The 17,739-nt window shown below is 49.9% G+C and overlaps 1 protein-coding gene across 2 annotated transcripts in view; it reads left to right on the forward strand.

The window, feature by feature from the left end:
• Positions 1 to 17,739, forward strand: part of LOC142591148 (uncharacterized) — a 106,290-nt gene that overhangs the window by 37,781 nt on the left and 50,770 nt on the right. For both annotated transcript variants that reach the window (XM_075703522.1, XM_075703523.1), the window contains exon 5: positions 6,001 to 6,155. In XM_075703522.1, the coding sequence (XP_075559637.1) occupies positions 6,001 to 6,155 (155 nt within the window). The remainder of the gene's footprint in view (positions 1 to 6,000; positions 6,156 to 17,739) is intronic.

Raw genomic sequence — 17,739 nt, forward strand, 5'->3', positions numbered from 1 at the left:
TGAAGACGCCCCCGTACTGACTTATGTGCAAGCAGTGAGGCTACATGAGCAGCCCGAGAACAACCGTAACCCGCCTTCTTCTCAAGAACCTCTGTGCCACTTCCAGGGCCAAGCTTCACATATGTACGAGTCCACGAGTCCCCGCATCACTACGTGAAAGTCAGACGTGTGGCGCACACCTGACTATCAGCCACTCTGCTTGCACTGTGGCAAAGCGGGCCACTTGTACGTGCCTGCTACTACCGAAGAATAGGACTCCAGTGCTATCACCCCGGCGCTCGTCATCCACGTCAGGGAGAGCGCCCGAGAGAAATGCAGCAATATCTGGCCAGTCAATATTCGTCGCCGTACGCGCAGTTCCCACGGTTTGCACAGTCCCTGCCTACAACCCGATCTCCGTCTTCGTACAGGCGCCAGTCACGATCACCACCTCGTCGACGATCGGCGTCACCTAGCCGCTACACTACGTTCTCCGCTTCCGTGGGCAAACGGCCCACGAGGCCAAGTCGGGGAAACTAAGGACAGTGACCTCCGGGGGTGGGGCCGCTTTCCAACGCACTTTGAAAGATCTTCCGCTTCGACACGCCGACGACGATGACGATGACGACAATGACCACTGCGTACTTTCAGGACCTTCCTTCGAAAACCGTGAACCTGTTTCAGCCGACATACTCGTTTCGATACTAGTGCCAATTATTCTGTTATGAGCAGACAAGTGGCTACTAAATTTCGCAAGGTGACGGCACCGCGGCCAGGACTTAAGTGGCGTACAGCCGGCGGTCCTGTTCTGACTCCGATCGGCAAATGCGCTGCGAGGGTACAAATTCGTGGGACCACATTTGTCGGTTCATTTATTATACTGGCAGAGTGCTGTAGGCAGGTCATACTCGGCATGGGCTTTCTTCGGGAGCACGGCGCAATCATAAACTTTAGTGAGCTGCTTGTAACTTTTTCTAGCGAACACGCAACTCATTCGGACGACTATCACCCACAGTCCACGGTGTTACGCGTTTCTTGGGACGGCGCAACTTTACCACCACGGAGTACTACGTTGATCACCGTAGAAACAGACGATGATCCTCCCCATCTCGGAATCGCCGAAGGCAATCTGTCAGTCTTGTTGGCTCGACAGGTTTGCGTAGCCCGCGGCATCTTGCAGCTGTCGTCACGGAGTTCTGAGATTTTAGCGCCCAATTTCGGTCGTGAATTGCAGCACTTCGCCCCACGAACTGCTATCGCCTATTTGGAGCCAATAAGTGACTCTCCTGCTCGTTTAATTTTAGGACAGAATGGGGGAGGTTCTAAGTGTGACGTACCAGCCAAAATCAAAATTGATGTGAATTCTAAATTATCAGGTGAAGAACAAGCTAGCATTCGAAGCTTTTTACAGCCTTTTGTGCACTGTTTCGCTTCAACATCGAAGGTCAACCAAAAGCCTATTACGAAACACAGAATTATTACAAATCCCAATGAAAGACCCGTGCGGCATCATGCCTATCGAGTTTTCTCGTAAAGAAAAAGACGCCATCCGAAATCAAGTCCAGCAAATGCTCAACGACGACATCATGCACCCCTCCACCAGTCCATGGGTGTCACCTGTGGTACTGGTGAAAAAGAAGGTAGAATGCGTTTTGCGTTGGCTATCGCAAGCTTAACAACGTAACGAAGAAGAACGTTTATCCCCTTCCCCGAATCGACGATTGTTTGAACCGCCTTCGACATGCCCGATAGTTCTCATCGATGGACCTTCGCAGTGGCTACTGGCAAATACAGGTTGATGACCGTGAGAAAACCACATTTTTTACGCCTGACAGATTCTACCAATTCAAGGCCCTTCCTTTCGGATTGTCCTCTGCGCCTGCTACTTTTCAGCGCATGGTGGGCAGGGTTCTATCAGGTCTCAAGTGGCAGTTAAGCCTTGTCTAGTTAGATGCTATCGTTGTGTTTTCAGAAATTTTTGAGCAGCACCTCCAGCGCTTACAAGCAGTTCTTGACGCATTTCTTACGGCTGGCCTGTCTATAAAGCCTGAAAAATGCCATTTCGGATAAGACTAACTCAAATTATTAGGCCATGTCGTCAACTACGAAGTCATTCGAGCAGGCCACGACAAATCCATTGCTGTTGCTTTGTTTCCAACGCCTTCGAACAAACACGAACTCCGCCGTTTTCTAGAGCTTTGCGCATATTGTAGACGCTTCGTGGCAAACTTTTCAACGATAGCGGAACCTTTGCAGCGGTTAAGAAAGGATAATATTCCGTTTGTCTTGGAGCAGGACCAATAAGAGGCCTTCTGCGAACTCCGGAAGCGCCTGCACAACACCTCCAGTACTACAACACTTTGACGAAGACAGTGACACCAATTTTCACACGGATACAGCAACGTTCGCCTTGATAACGTCCTCGTACAGTAGCAAGATGGAACCTAGCGCGTCATTGCGTACGCAAGCCGCACTTTGTCTCCAGCTGAAAGCAACTATTCCACTACGAAGAAGGAATGCTTGGCTGTTGTGTGAGCAATTGCTAAGTTCCGACCATATTCGTACGGCCAATCGCTTCGAGTTGTGAAACCATTCATTGCGTGGCTCGCCAATCTGAAGGATCCATCTGGCCGTCTTGCACGCTGGAGTCTTCGCTTGCAAGAATATGATATGATGATTGTCTTCAAGTCCGGGCGTAAACACACCGACGCCGAGTGCCTGTCGCGTGCTCCACTTCAACCGTCGCCATTCGACGTTGATGAAGAGGACGCAGTTCTTTCCATTATCACAGTATCAGACATCAGCAAGCAGCAGCGCGATGAGTCAGAACTCCGGCCTCTCACCCATTACCTTGAATACCGTCTACCAGAGCCGCCTCCCATGTTCGTCCGCAAGTAATCATCGTTTTTTTCTCCGCGATGACGTCCTCTACAAATTGGGTTTTCACTCGACCGCAACCGCCTGCCACCTTGTAGTGCCGCCGACACTACGCGACGACATCTTGAGGGCCTCTCACGACGAGCCATCTTGGGCCACTTTGGATTCGCACAGACCTTTTTACGCATACACCAAAAGTACTTCTGGCGTAACCTTCGCCTTGACGTAAATCAATACGTGAAGACATGCCGCGACTGCCAGAGACGCAAGACACTACCCGTGCGTCCTACTGGACGTCTCCATCCTGTTGATGCACCGCTGATCCCTATTTAACAGGTTGGCATAGATTTGCTTGGACCATTCCCCAAGTCGAGGGCTGGTAACTGTTGGATTGCTGTTGCTACAGGCTAGCTGACACGTTACATTGTAACCCGAGCTCTCCCACGAGGCACTGCTATTGATATTGCGACCTTCTTTGTAGATGGCATCGTGCTCCGCCACGGTGCTCCAACAGTTGTTATAACCGATCGGGGCACAGCATTTACAGCGCAGGTCACAGAAAATACCATGCATCTCAGTGGCACAGTTCCCCGCAAAGGCAATGCTTGCCATCCCCAGACGGATGGGCTCACAGAATGGCTAAATGAAACGATCGCTGATATGATTTCCATACATTTTAACGTCGACCACAAAAACTGGGACGACGATCTTCCATATGTTACGTTCGCATATAATACTACCGTTCAAGAAACTACCGGCTTCACCCCTTTTCACTTGGTGCATGGCCGGGAAGCTGTAACAACGTTATACGCAATGCTCTCACCCACCCCCTGTTCTAATGTCATTGATGCTGCCGAATGCGCTCGATGTGCCGAAGAGGCGCGCCAGCTCGTACGAATGCATATCCGCTACCAACAACACAACGACACCGACCGATACAATCTTCGTCACCGAGACGTCACTTATGAATCCGGTGACAAAGTATGGGTGTGGACACCGACCCGCCAGCGTGGTCGGTCGGAGATATTTTTGCGCGGCTACTTTGAGCCTTATAGGATTGTTGAACGACTCGGCGACGTCACATACGAAGTGATTCCTGAAGGAGAAGGCACCACTCGACGTCCCCGACGACCACGACTGTCCGATGTCGTTCACGCCTCTAGGTTGAAGCTGTACTACTCCCACTGACCGCAAAGCTCTACACATCTCTCACCATAATGCGTTGGCGGGCTAGTTGGTGCGGATCCATAAATACTTTGTTTAGCGCTTTACAACGGACTCAAGAAAGCGCCGTGTCCTGTGGCCTTTCTTGTGTCCGTTGTATAGCGCTAAACAAAGTATTTATGGATCGCGTACCATCTGCGTCTTCCTTAACAGTATCACTGTGACAATCTCCAGTGCATAAATTTCCGCATCGAGACGATGCTTCTAGCGGGGGGGGGGGGGGTTCATGTCACGACCTTGACACAACTTACAGCCACTCGGTGCAATTCAGTGCAACATGGTAGGCATGTTGGGTTGCTCCCCAGAGAAAACAACAACGATGGTGCCAGGGCAACTTCATAAAAAAGATCTATAGCGTCGACCGTAGGCTTTTGTGGTTTTGTCTGTGACAATATTCATACTCTCTTCATTGAATCGCGATTATGCCGCTCCTCTCTTGCCGTCGTTGTCATTAGCTATCATGCATACGATGTCAGACCACAATCGCCATCAGGTCATGGTCGTGATATAGTCGTCGCTCTTGTTTCGTCATGCAACTCTTGTCATGCTGTCATCTTGTCAGCGTCGTTTTGCAAGCATCATGACAGAGTCGTTGTTATGCCATTGTCGTCCTAACTTTGCCGTCCGAATGTCCTCATGCTGTCGTCGTCATAGCAATGATGTTACACCGTCATCTTCACACTGTCGTTTTAACATTCTCGTCACTTCAGTAACATCAACCCATTATCGCCATGCCACCCTTATACCCTCTTCAACGATCCAACGAAATCAAACCCTTTTCGTCAGTTAATCGCAATCATGCTGTTGTCATTGAATTACAAATATGTCGCCGTTGTCATGTCGTCATCGTGACACCATCACTATCATGCATACGCTGTCACATCGTCGCCGTCACCATAGCTTCATCGGCCGACTTTCTTAATCGCCTCGTCATCCCGCTGTTGTCGTCATACGCAGGCTTTCATAATGTCCTCATACGGGTGCCATTCCGTCGTCGTTATTGCGTCGTCATACATTCGTCTTCAAGTATTCGTTGTCTTACCGTCGTCGTAGTAGCATCATTGCCCTTGCATCATCATCATTCTAGTTTGCACATGCGATTCTTGTCATGTCTTAGTCATGCGCAATCGCCATTGTATTGTTGTTATCATGCCAGTCGTCTTGCCATCGCGGTCTTTTGCCAGCTTCATTACTTCAGTATCCTCCTTATATTGTGTTCGTCGATTTATCGGTGTCATTCCTTTTTCGTCATTCTATTGTAATCATGTTGTCATGATACAATAGTGATTATGCCGTCATAGTCATGCCATCATTGTTATTGTGTTGTCGTCAGCCATTCGCTATCACGCAGTCTTTGTAATACCGTTCTCCCAGTGTTCTCATGTTCCTGCCAAGGACATCATCTGAGCTTCGTCAACTCCTTGTCATCATACTGCTCTATTCATGCCATCGTCGTCATTGGGTCTTTGTGATCTCGTTGTCCTGACTTCGCCACCGTTACGCTGTCATACATATAACATAGCCAACATTTAGGCATCGTCATATCACTGTTATCAAACCGCCTTTTTCTTCCATCGCCGTCATTTCTTCTTCGTCATTCTATCGTCAGCACTGCGTTGGCGATAGACATTCTTCATGGCGCCTTGGTATTGGCGTCATGGCGACCTTGGCAAGCGCCTGTCAAAGGAAAACGGGAGCACACCGGAACATTTAACATTATCCAAAGCAATAATAAAGATTATCCAATAATCAATAATAAAGAAGCAGCGGTATTTAACATGTTCTTTGTTGTTTTGGTGGGCAAACCGAATGCGTTTCTACTTAGAAACATTTTATGCATGACGAGAAAATGGGATTCCTAATTTCTCAGAAAGGTATTACCATTTGTGTTGCATATATGTTTTTTACACTGTCCTGCAGTTCCTCCAGAGCAATCAAACAATTGTCCTTGTTCTAATGTCACAAATACCATGGTTCCAAATGGGGTGCTTCTGCATGGAGTCTACACTCATTGAATATATTCCCCCCCGGAACGTCGTCCGTGCTGTATCGTGCAAATATCCCGTGAAAATGAAGTAAGTTACTGTCAATTGAATATCACTGATTGCTGGTGATGTCAGTGCTGCTAAACTTAAAACATAAGCTTGCCTCTTAACGTGTTCGCTTGCAATAAACATTTATGTTCTTCAAACTCCGCCAAAAAAACTAGGATTCCTTATCAAAAACAAGAACAGCCAGAGCACGTCAACCACCACCAATATTACGAGAAATATTATTACCATTATGAATTTACGGAATGTGCCCATAACCTGGTCTACCGTCTTCGAGCTGGCATCGGGATATAGTGAAAAACAATGAATACAAGAACATCTAATTAAGGCAGCAAAATTGTAAACAAATCTGAGAACAAGTTATATTAAGAGAAAACAAACATAATAAGTCGAAAAGAACATGTGTGAAAAACACAGTTACAACAACAAAACGGCAGTTCAATACGAAAAAAGTGGCAAAAGGAACTTGCCCAATGTGTGAAACTAACGATGACAGAAGAATGAAAAACTCCGTCGCAAAGAATGACAGTGACTTAAGAACATAGGGTCAACAAGGTGTCGACGCTAAAGAAAACTGCATTGACGTACATGTTGGCTCAAATGATACCGTGTTGAAATGTTTAATATATGTAGTATTATGTCTCTTTTTTATGTTCCTTATTCATTCATTTCATATCTTATTCGTGTCGAATTTCACGTCCACTTTAGTTATGTCGGCCTTGCTTCATTCAGCGTCAACCGTTTATTGACCGTCAATTTTTATTTTTATTATCTTTTAGTGAATCCATGCACTTAATTAATTCATACGCTCGGAGTTATTATTAATTCTTTATATCAACGTCTACTATGAGACTCGGTTGGCTGGTGGGTCTCCGCTCTTTCTGCCTCTATCCACCTCCCCAGTCACAAACCCTAGAATCAATAAAAAGAATTTCAGAGTAGCGCATTAGTTTTCCCCGCGCCGCCGACGCATTCATTGGCCCAACCGTACCACGTGACTTTGGAGTGCCATATACCTTCCAAGCACCGGCCGGGCCGGCTGAGTTAGAGCGCAGGCAGCGCAGGTTCCCTACGTTTTTTGGTGTTCCGATTGTCGCGCTCGCGTTTGACTGCAAGGAAATCATGCCTGGCTGCTGCGCCTTCGGATGCAGCAACCGAACTGAGTGTGGAAAGACTTTTTGCTAGATTCCGACCGGGAAAAATGACCGAGGGCGTCGTTCTGTGTAGTTACACAGAATGAACCGGGAGAACTTCAAGCCTACAAAAAACACCCGCGTGTGCGAGGTATAAGTACACCCTGCTTGTGCTTTTCGGCACTGTTTTAGAAGATATTTAAGTGAAGTGCACGCCGTGTTAGCGATGCTACGAAAATTGTAGTTCATTGCAGGGATCGTTCGCGTCTTGCACGTTTGACGCGCGTACACGTGTACGCGTTTGTTGCTCAACACACGCGGTTATTCCGTGTTCGTGGCACGCGAAGGCACACTTGTCGCGCTGGAATTCGGCGTCCTCACGTGCACCAGGTACTCGCATGATTTCGCAACGCACGTGAGCGCGCACTCGCCTCGAGTCACTCGACCCACATGGCACCTGTTTTTCGCAGATCGTGACGATCGCAGTCAATAAAAACATGGTCAATACGAGGCCCATGATACTTCCTTTCTTCCACGTATCCTTTGCTCATTTATACATACGCATTTCGAGCTTGAAATCAATGGCCAGGTGATATTAACAACACATGCTTCAAATTTCGAGCTTGCAAGCCGAGCACATGCAATGAACTGAAGTCAGCATGCATATTATGTTTTATGTTGAAATGCTACGGTGCATACCCAAATAATGTTGCTCTTGATGCATAATAAGAAATACAAAACAACAGAACACCCAGTAGCTTTTGTTTCACTCTGTCACTATGAGTGTTACATAAACCGCTCTAAAAGCACAACAATTTTATACATCACCTATGTAACTTACAAAAAAAAGTGCTGCGTCACCAGCGGGCGTTCCTGCTTTTTTTAAACAGGCAGCAAATCCTGACAGTCTAAGAAAACAGTCATAAAACAGTCATCTGCTAGCCGCCTGGTTAGCTCAGATGGTAGAGCGGCTGCCCCGGAAAGGCGGTGGTCCCGGGTTCGAGTCCCGGACCAGGACGAATTTTCCTTGAACTATGAGGCTTTTCTTTCGAGGAACCCGCTTGGGTTTCTTTGTAGCAATTGCTACGAACGGGTGGGTGTCTCATTTTCCCTTTATTCATTACTTCTCTCCACCTTGCGGGTTTCCGCAGAACTACTACGTCAAACTCTTGCCTTTGCTTCGTGTTGTCGACAAATTCGACTTCGCTTTGCCATCTGCTAGCCGCCTGGTTAGCTCAGATGGTAGAGCGGCTGCCCCGGAAAGGCGGTGGTCCCGGGTTCGAGTCCCGGACCAGCACGAAGTTTTCTTCAACTATGAGGCTTTTCTTTCGAGGAACCCGTTTGCGTTTCCTTTGTAGTGAGAAGAGGTTTATTGGCGGCTCCTAAGGCAAAAGCGCAGCGACCGGGAACGGCGAGACAGCCCGAAGCACTGTCCAAAAAAGGCGACAGTAATCAACAGCGCGAGCGGGGCCGAGCCGCGCGTTGGCGATGTGTCTGTGCCGCGAGGTGCGTCTTCTTCTTCACAATCTCCCCCCGGACAAAAAGAGCCATCCTGGCGCCTTAAGAATCAGGAGGCAGAGGGTCGTGGTAGGGCTTGAGACGCGAGAGGTGGACAATGTCACGTCCACGCCGGCGCAAGTCTTCAGGTGGTGACAGTGGCTCGATTAGAAAATTCACCGGAGATGTTTGCTCCAAGACTCGGTAAGGCCCTTCGAATTTAGGGACGAGTTTCGAGGAAAGCCCCGGAGTCTGGAAAGGCACAGACAACCACACAAGAACGCCTGGAGCGTAGGTGGTGTTCGGAAGCGTGTCGGTGCGGTTTTCTTTCTGGCGCTGCTGTTGCTCGGCCGTAAAGGAGCGCGCTAGCTGGCGGCATTCTTCGGCCTGTCGGGCGACGTCGGACACAGGTAGACACTCGGATGCGTCAGAACGGTATGGAAGGAGCGTGTCGATGGTATGCGTAGGCTGGCGGCCATACAGGAGGAAGAAAGGTGAAAATCCCGTAGTGGCCTGATCGCGGTGTTGTACGCGAACGTGATGAATGGAAGGATGCGGTCCCAGTTACCATGATCAGATGCCACGTACATCGACAGCATGTCACCAAGTGTGCGGTTAAATCGCTCTGTGAGTCCGTTAGTCTGGGGATGGTATGCCGTGCTTGTCCGATGAATAATACGGCATTCCGAGAGCAAATTTTTGACGACTTCGGAGAGGAAGGCGCGACCTCGATCGCTGAGGAGTTCTCGAGGTGCGCCGTGTCGAAGCACGAAGCGATGCAGAACGAAAAAGGCTACATTCCGTGCCGTAGCACTTGGTAAAGCAGGAGTTTCGGCGTAGCGTGTCAAGTGGTCAACAGCAACTACGATCCACCGATTGCCGTCTGGAGTCATAGGAAGCGGGCCGTATAGGTCGATGCCGACGCGATCGAAGGGTGTGGTAGGGCACGGGAGCGGCTGCAAGGCACCAGACGAGCGTAAAGGCGGCGATTTGCGGCGTTGACAGTCAAGACAGCACCGAACAAACTTTTGTACAAAATTGTACATGCCGCGCCAGTAGTAGCGGTGGCAAATTCGTTCGTACGTCTTGAAGACTCCGGCGTGGCCACACTGTGGATCGTTGTGGAAAGCGGCACATATTTGTGACGTTAAGCTGCGGGGAATCACCAGAAGCCACCGACGGCCTTCAGGAGAGTAATTGCGTCGGTGGAGCAGCTGGTCACGAATGGCAAAATGAACTGCTTGGCGTCGGAGGGTTCGGGATACAGGGATAGTCGATGATCCAGAAAGATAGTCGAAAAGAGAAGCGATCCACGGGTCACGACGTTGTGCGGTGCCAAAGGAGTCCATGTCGAGAGATGAGATGGAGTGTGCGGAAGTTGTTCCGCAGGCCGAGTCTGGAGGTAAAGGTGAACGAGACAGGGCGTCGGCGTCGGAGTGTGTTCGCCCACTGCGGTATACGAAGCGAATATCGTACTCCTGGATGCGTAATGCCCAACGGGCTAGGCGGCCAGTGGGATCTTTCAAGTTGGCAAGCCAACAAAGCGCGTGGTGATCTGTGACCAAGTCGAATGGGCGCCCGTACAGGTATGCTCGGAACTTGCCAAGAGCCCATACTAAGGCCAAGCACTCTTTTTCGGTCACGCTGTAATTGGCCTCAGGCTTCGTCAGCGTGCGACTCGCATAGGCGACTACGTATTCGGGGTAGCCTGGCTTTCGTTGGGCGAGGACGGCGCCGAGACCGACCCCGCTGGCATCTGTGTGTACCTCAGTTGCAGCCGACTGGTCGAAATGGCGAAGAATAGGTGGGGAGGTGAGAAGACGACGCAGCGTAGCGAAGGCGTAGTCACATGCAGGGGACCAGTAGGAGAGGGTGGTGTCACCGCGCAGAAGCTGAGTCAATGGCGCCATGATCGATGCGAAATTCCGAACAAAGCGCCGGAAATATGAGCATAGGTCCACAAAGCTCCGAAGTTCTTTGATGGTCTGAGGCTTCGGAAACTCAGCGACAGCTTGAAGTTTTGCAGGATCGGGTAGAACGCCGTGCTTGGACACAACGTGGCCTAAAATGGTGAGCTCTCGCGCGGCGAAGCGGCACTTCTTGAGGTTGACTTGGAGGCCAGCGTTCGTTAGACAGGTGAAAACAAGTCTGAGGAGGTGCAGGTGAGTCGGAAAATCAGGCGAGAAAACCACGACATCGTCGAGGTAACACAGACATATGGACCACTTGAGGCCACGCAGCGTGTTGTCCATGAGTCGTTCAAAGGTGGCAGGGGCGTTACAAAGCCCGAACGGCATTACGTTAAATTCATATAAGCCGTCAGGAGTAATGAATGCGGTTTTCTGGCGATCGGCTGCAGCCATCGGTACCTGCCAGTACCCCGAACGCAAGTCAAGGGACGAGAAGAATTCTGCTCCCTGAAGACTGTCGAGGGCGTCGTCGATGCGCGGCAAAGGATAGACGTCTTTGCGCGTTACCTTATTTAGCCGACGGTAGTCGACGCAAAAGCGAATAGACCCGTCCTTCTTGCGAACTAGAACGACAGGCGATGCCCAGGGACTGTGCGAAGGTTGAATAACGTCACGGCGCAGCATATCTTCGACGTGGGTGGTAATGACACGACGCTCTTCGGCCGAGACGTGGTAGGGTCGTTGACGTAACGGCTGATGTGAGCCGGTGTCAATGTAGTGCTGCACTTCCGACGTGCGGCCCAAGTGAGGTTGTGAAACGTCGAATGAACTTCTAAAGTGGTGCAGGAGATCAAGAAGGTCGGCGCGTTCGGCAGGTGTGAGGGTATCGGCGATGGCACTCGAAAAAGCATCCTTGGACGTCTCTTCAAGCGCGGAAATCGAAGACGACTGGCCGGAGTCGACATCAGAAGAGTCTCAGGGGACGTCAACCAAAGACGAAGAGTCGAGGAGTTCCACGATGCCAAGGCATTCACCAACGAGCAATGTAATAGGCGCACAGAGGGGATTGCAAAAGTATATATTGCTACAGCCGCCAGCCATGTCATGTGTTGCGAAGGGTAGTCGGAGAGATTTACGGCTCATGAAGACGTCGGAAGGTGTGAAGAGGACCGTTGCATCAGTGATGGCATCGCAAGAGACGGGTACGAGAGCGAAGGAGCCAGGTGGAATATCTGTGTCCTCGCGCACGGTAAGTTTAGAAGGGCGGTCACAATCTTCGTGCAAGGGTGCGTCACAAGGGGAAAATTCAACTTCGGCGCGTGCGCAGTCGATCACGGCTTTATGACGGGATAAGAAGTCCCATCCGAGGATGACGTCATGCGAGCAGGTGGGAAGAACAATGCACTCGACTATGTAAACAATGCCGTGAATAAGCACACGTACAGTACAGGCTGCGTGCGGAGTGACGTGCTGAGCGCTTGCCGTACGAAGCGACAGTCCAGAAAGCGGCGTGGTCACCTTGCGCAGCGAACGGCACAGTTTGGCGGCTATCTCAGAAACGGCTGCGCCGGTATCCACAAGAGCGAATGCAGGAACACCTTCTACACTAATTTCGACCACGTTAGCAGGACAGGCGCGAGGACTTAGGCAGTTCGAATGGGGCGCAGTTCTTGCCTCGTGAACTGCGACGTTCAGTTTTCCTGGTCAGGTGGTGCGGGTCGCCGACGCATTGGGGAGAGCGAGCGTCGGCGAGGGGATGGCGAGCGACGCGAAGGAAATTCTGGAAGGTCAGCACGAGCATACGGTTGGTGGGAAGGAGTGGCGTATTGGCGAAACGGCTGGCTGCCGTACTGGAAGGGCCGAGAGGCGTCGCCGAACGCTTGAGGCCGACGTCGGCAATATCGGGCGACGTGTCCAGGAGTGCAGCAAGAATAGCAGATGGGACGATTATCAGGCGTCCTCCAAGGATTAGCTCTCGGTGCGGTCCAAGATGCAGCATGGGCTTCCGGTGGCACCGGTTGGGAATGGGTCGCGAAAGACGCAGGCGGAGGCCTGCGTACTGCCTGCGCGTACGTAAGAGACGCAGCCACAGGCAGGACTGGCTGCGCATAGGTGGGAGGAGTCGCGACAGGCTGCACTGCCAGAGCAGAGTTGAGATTCGTGGCTGCAGGCGGCTGATGGTGTGCGGAAGGGACAACTTGAGCGACCTCTTCGGAGATGAGAGTGCGGAGCGTGTTTGGAAGACGGGAGGTGGGCTCCTGAGTGAAGGGGACTAAAGAAAGTTGGCGGGCAACTTCCTCACGCACGAAGTCCTTGACCCGTTGAAGTAATGAGCATGAGTCGTACATGCTGTCAAGGCTTGCCACCAAGTCGTCGCTGCCCAGAGCACGCCGAGTCGAAGCGCGTTGCTTCCGTAACTCATCATAACTTTGGCATAGGCTGACGACTTCGGACACAGTACGCGGATTCCTGGCTAGAAGCATCTGGAAAGCGCCGTCATCGATGCCCTTCAGTATATGGTGAATTCGCTCAGCTTCGGGCATTGCCGCGTTGACTCGTTTACACAGGTCCACGACGTCTTCAATGGAGCTCGTGAATGTTTCTGCCGTCTGCTGTGCTCGGGCGCGCAAGCGTTGTTCAGCGCGCAGTTTGCGAACAGCGGGTCGGCCGAACACTTCTGCAAAGGTTGGCTTGAAGATTGACCATGTGGGTAAGTCACTTTCGTGGTTGTGAAACCAGAGTTGGGCAACACCGGCCAGATAAAAGATGACGTGGGTTAACATCGCTGGATCATCCCAGTTGTTGTGCGCGCTCACCCGTTCATATGACGCCAACCAGTCTTCTACGTCGTCGTCGTCTGCACCGCTGAAGATCTTGGGGTCGCGTTGTCGTGCAACGCCGGTGCAAGTGACGGACTGTGGCGTCGGCGCCGTTTGGGATGAGCTGTCTGTCATGGCGGGCGATAGCGTTCTTGATCGCAGCTCCAGGGTGACAAGCGACGGGGTTTGTGTCCCAGCACCTCCACCAATTGAGAAGAGGTTTATTGGCGGCTCCTAAGGCAAAAGCGCGGCGACCGGGAACGGCGAGACAGCCCGAAGCACTGTCCAAAAAAGGCGACAGTAATCAACAGCGCGAGCGGGGCCGAGCCGCGCGTTGGCGATGTGTCTGTGACGCGAGGCGCGTCTTCTTCTTCACAGTAGCAATTGCTACGAACGGGTGGATGTCTCATTTTCCCTTTAGTCATAAATAAGATGAGAAGAGTAGCCGCTCACGAACGCACTAGACAGCCGCGCTCATAAATCACAATGTAGTAAACTCTCGCTCATTATCAGTGTACAGAAGTACACATACGTTGCTGCAATCACGCAAATGGCTCATATTGGCCTTCCCCAAGATTTAGTGCGCAAAATGGTCATCGAAGTTGGTTTTTACGCCTGCTGTGCACAGATCGTGTTACGATCACGGCGCAAACACCGGTGCGCACACGGCAGTCGCAGTGTGTCGTGCGTATGCGGAGGACGAAGTCGGCCGGAAGAATCGAGAACGAGCGGTATCCGTTTGCAAACTAAATTAAATGTATCCGATTTAGCTTGTGAAATTATGCAATGAACGTACGTGCCCGCGACACTGTCAGGTGTTAGTTTCGTCCTGATTGGAAACATTCAATAGAAGCCTACGGCGGTCCACGATGTGCATGCCCAAATGCACAAGCTTGCCTCATTCCGGCTCGAAGTGATGAAATGTTTCCTTCGTAGCTCGCTCCGCGGAAGGGGGAAAAAAACGCGTGCATAAGCTCCCGATAGCAGCGCTAAGCTGCTGCCCACAATCGTAGCACAGTTCCAGCAGTAAACACGATCGGCGTGCAAAACAACCACCGGCTGCATTACTTCGCACAAAATAGCATTTTATTTTCGTTCTTAGCAACCATTATCTCCGGGCACAAAGTATTTGTACTTCAGTAAACACTCAGCCCGATGTGTCACCGAATATCAAGCTCTTCCAACACGGCGGCCTTCCCGCGACGCAGCCGGCTTGGAAGGTATATGGCGGTGGCTGCTGAGTGTTGCCAGTCAAATCCCGACCTTTGCGGTACTCTGAAATCTTTTCCAGTGACTCTAACAAACCCGAGCACTTCGCGCCATCTCGCGTAATGCGTGGAAGTTAGGCTAGATAGTATTTGTCGGCAGCACGAGAGAGGGCGACACCGACACAGGCGCTCACCTCCCACCCCATTTTTAGCTAAATATTTTCTCTTTTGATTTAAGTAAAAGCGCGCAATGTTAAAGTGGCATATAATAAAGTGCATATAACGTAGTAAGAAACATGAGCCTCCAAATCGCCATGGATATCCTTCTAAATTCTAAATATAAGGGTAGTAAAATAACCCTGTCGATGAATGTAACGAACAACAGCTATCTCCAGAATTAAAAATAATTCGCCTCCATTCCACCACGTGAGAGCGGATGCACTTCTCTGCTGCCGCCGGCCACCACCGCAAGCGACGTAGGTCACGCTTGCACGCACGTATCTGCAAGTGCGGCATGCGTCCTCATTCTTCGATGCCCTCTGCCAAGAGCAACTGCACGATTGAACTAAACGACTATGTAAAAGTAAAATGCGTCAGAAAATTACAATTTGCACAAGAGCTACGCACACGAGAGAATCGGTTTCTTCTTCTAATAGGTGGCGGATCCATCAGCACAGCATATATCCTCATTCTTGTACGCCCTCCGCCTAGGACAAGCGCGTTATTGAACCAATTGAATTTCTCAAATTAAAATGCGTAAGAAGATGAATAAAATACGACTTGCGCACAACCATCAGTCATGATAGCACCGGATTGTAATTCAAATATGCGAACAACATAATATTGTTACGCGGAAACTCAAGTACAAAGCCTGCAGCTGCCGTTTGCTTTTGTGTGAGTAAAGAAACGCACACGGACACGGAAAATACCTACTATCTAGAGGCTAACAGGTTTCCTGTAAGTGTGCCCCAACCTTACACTGGAAATATATTGTTTCCCGCGGGGTTCGGCACATATTCTGTGCCAAAGTTTAAAACTCCCGTATGCCCGCGTTGAATACGTCCTCGAACACTACTGGCCCTGAGCGTGAAGCAGCAGTTCATCATCGCCATCACATTTCTATTCGCGGCGCCCTGCGTTGGGACGTGCAGCGTGACGTAAGAGATCGCACTGAATCAGTCTCGGAGGAGTCACCAATTTGCACCAACATGCGCGACGTGCCTCATTGTGTAAGAGAAGTGCGGTGACGATGGTGAGCCACTGCTTCTGCGTGGCGGTGCGGGCTGTAGGATGCGATTGTCGCAACAAGTGTGACTTTGCCTAAGCATCTTGACATCTTCGGGATTTGACAAAAATTTACCGCCCCTTTCAGTCCGCGAAGATCGTCGAATAGTGTTAGTTGCACCGAAGGTTACACCGTGCAAGTCAAGCTTCTCAAGCACTCTATATCGTAAATTTTTTGTTTACGCATTCTGTCACCTCACTTTTGCTTTTGCGCGCTTTGAGTGGTGAGCGTGCATTAGGAGTGCTTTATTTGTGTAGTTCTAGCAGCGTTTTTTTTGTGCGCGTGAGGTTCGCGTGTGTGTTTCACCACGTTTTTTTTTTCGAGTTGCTCCACCTCGTGGTCTTCCCATAGTTGTAGCTGGGATAGAATGTGCGGAACCACCAACCCATAGCTCCGTATATTGGTCGCAAGGCCCACCACCGGAGATGCGAGCGCTGCAATAGTTTTCAGGATTGCCTAGATTGGCGTGACGAATGACGTCTTTGTGTTTCTTCATGAGGTTACACACTCGATCGGCTGCGAGGGAGACAACGACGTCAGTGACGGTATGCCCGCAGCCTGTCGTTGTCGTCTGCGTTTAATGTCTTGAGTTTTTCTTGGTGATGTAGTTAGCAGAATATGCCCGGCATTGCGCTTGCGATTCTTCTAAATGAAATTGCTTGAAAATTAAATCTGTCCGTCCCGTAAGACAATGAATGGCTCATAAACCCTTAATCAATGGCTCATACCCCCGTAAATGTGGTCTCCTCATTACGACGACAGAAGTGGAATTCTGCGCTGGAATGACGGGAGGCAGTGGAGCCTGCCGTGGAAGAAGACGACGCTCGAGCCATTGATGATGATGATGGTTTTATCGAAGTCCGACAACGACTGCACAGGGTCCGCTTCGCTGTAAAAGAATCTCGAATAGCGCAAGAAACGTAATTACGAAAAATTACAGGAGGAAGTGGTCCTAGTAGTATATATACTGCGAGGGACAACATTTTCAGGCCATTGACGTTCAGATAACATTATCTATAGCGACGATATATGTGCTAGAGATTGACAACTGAAAAGTCCAAAACAATGCTCGTCAGCACAACCAGAAGCGCTATGTCGGTGGCTAAATTAAAAGCTTTGCTAAGACCACTGTAAATTGTGTAAACCTGATCCCTCTGGACTACAGGCGCGGATAAACGTCATGCAATTTGTGAAAATTGTTATAGGTGAGTAACCTGAGAGAAGTCCATGCTGATTCAGAATTAGGGACCTCTTCACACTAAATTACAATATATTGTCAACATGAATATGATATGTAGAAAACCTTAGCAGGTTTTCACTTGTGAGAGAGATTGGAAATATTCAAGCAGGTAATCAATATAGACGTCAATACTAGGGCAAATATGCTAAGATGGGAAAGGCTGCGAATGCTTAAAGCATTTGTTAATGTGCTTGTCATCTATCAACAGATTTAAATCGCATAGACTAACGTAATTACAACGGTTGAAATGAAAGCGACGGGAATGGCTCGAGGTGTTCTGCCTCATGGCTTACTCTGAGGCAGTTATCATTAGTAAATCTTGTCAGGACGCACAAATAAAATGTGAAAACATCAGACATCTCAAACTTCATTCAGCCTTCGTCTGTTAGATCTGTTGGCACAGAAATTGGTGACCAACTTGTGCTGCTGAAGAGACTGAAATAGCAGGAAGTCCAACAATCTGCTGCAGTAATTCGCTATGCAATCATCGTAACGACAACAACTGAGAGAGAGAGA

The sequence above is a fragment of the Dermacentor variabilis genome, chromosome 8, assembly GCF_050947875.1.
Source record: "Dermacentor variabilis isolate Ectoservices chromosome 8, ASM5094787v1, whole genome shotgun sequence".
NCBI classification, from domain to species: Eukaryota; Metazoa; Arthropoda; class Arachnida; order Ixodida; family Ixodidae; genus Dermacentor; species Dermacentor variabilis.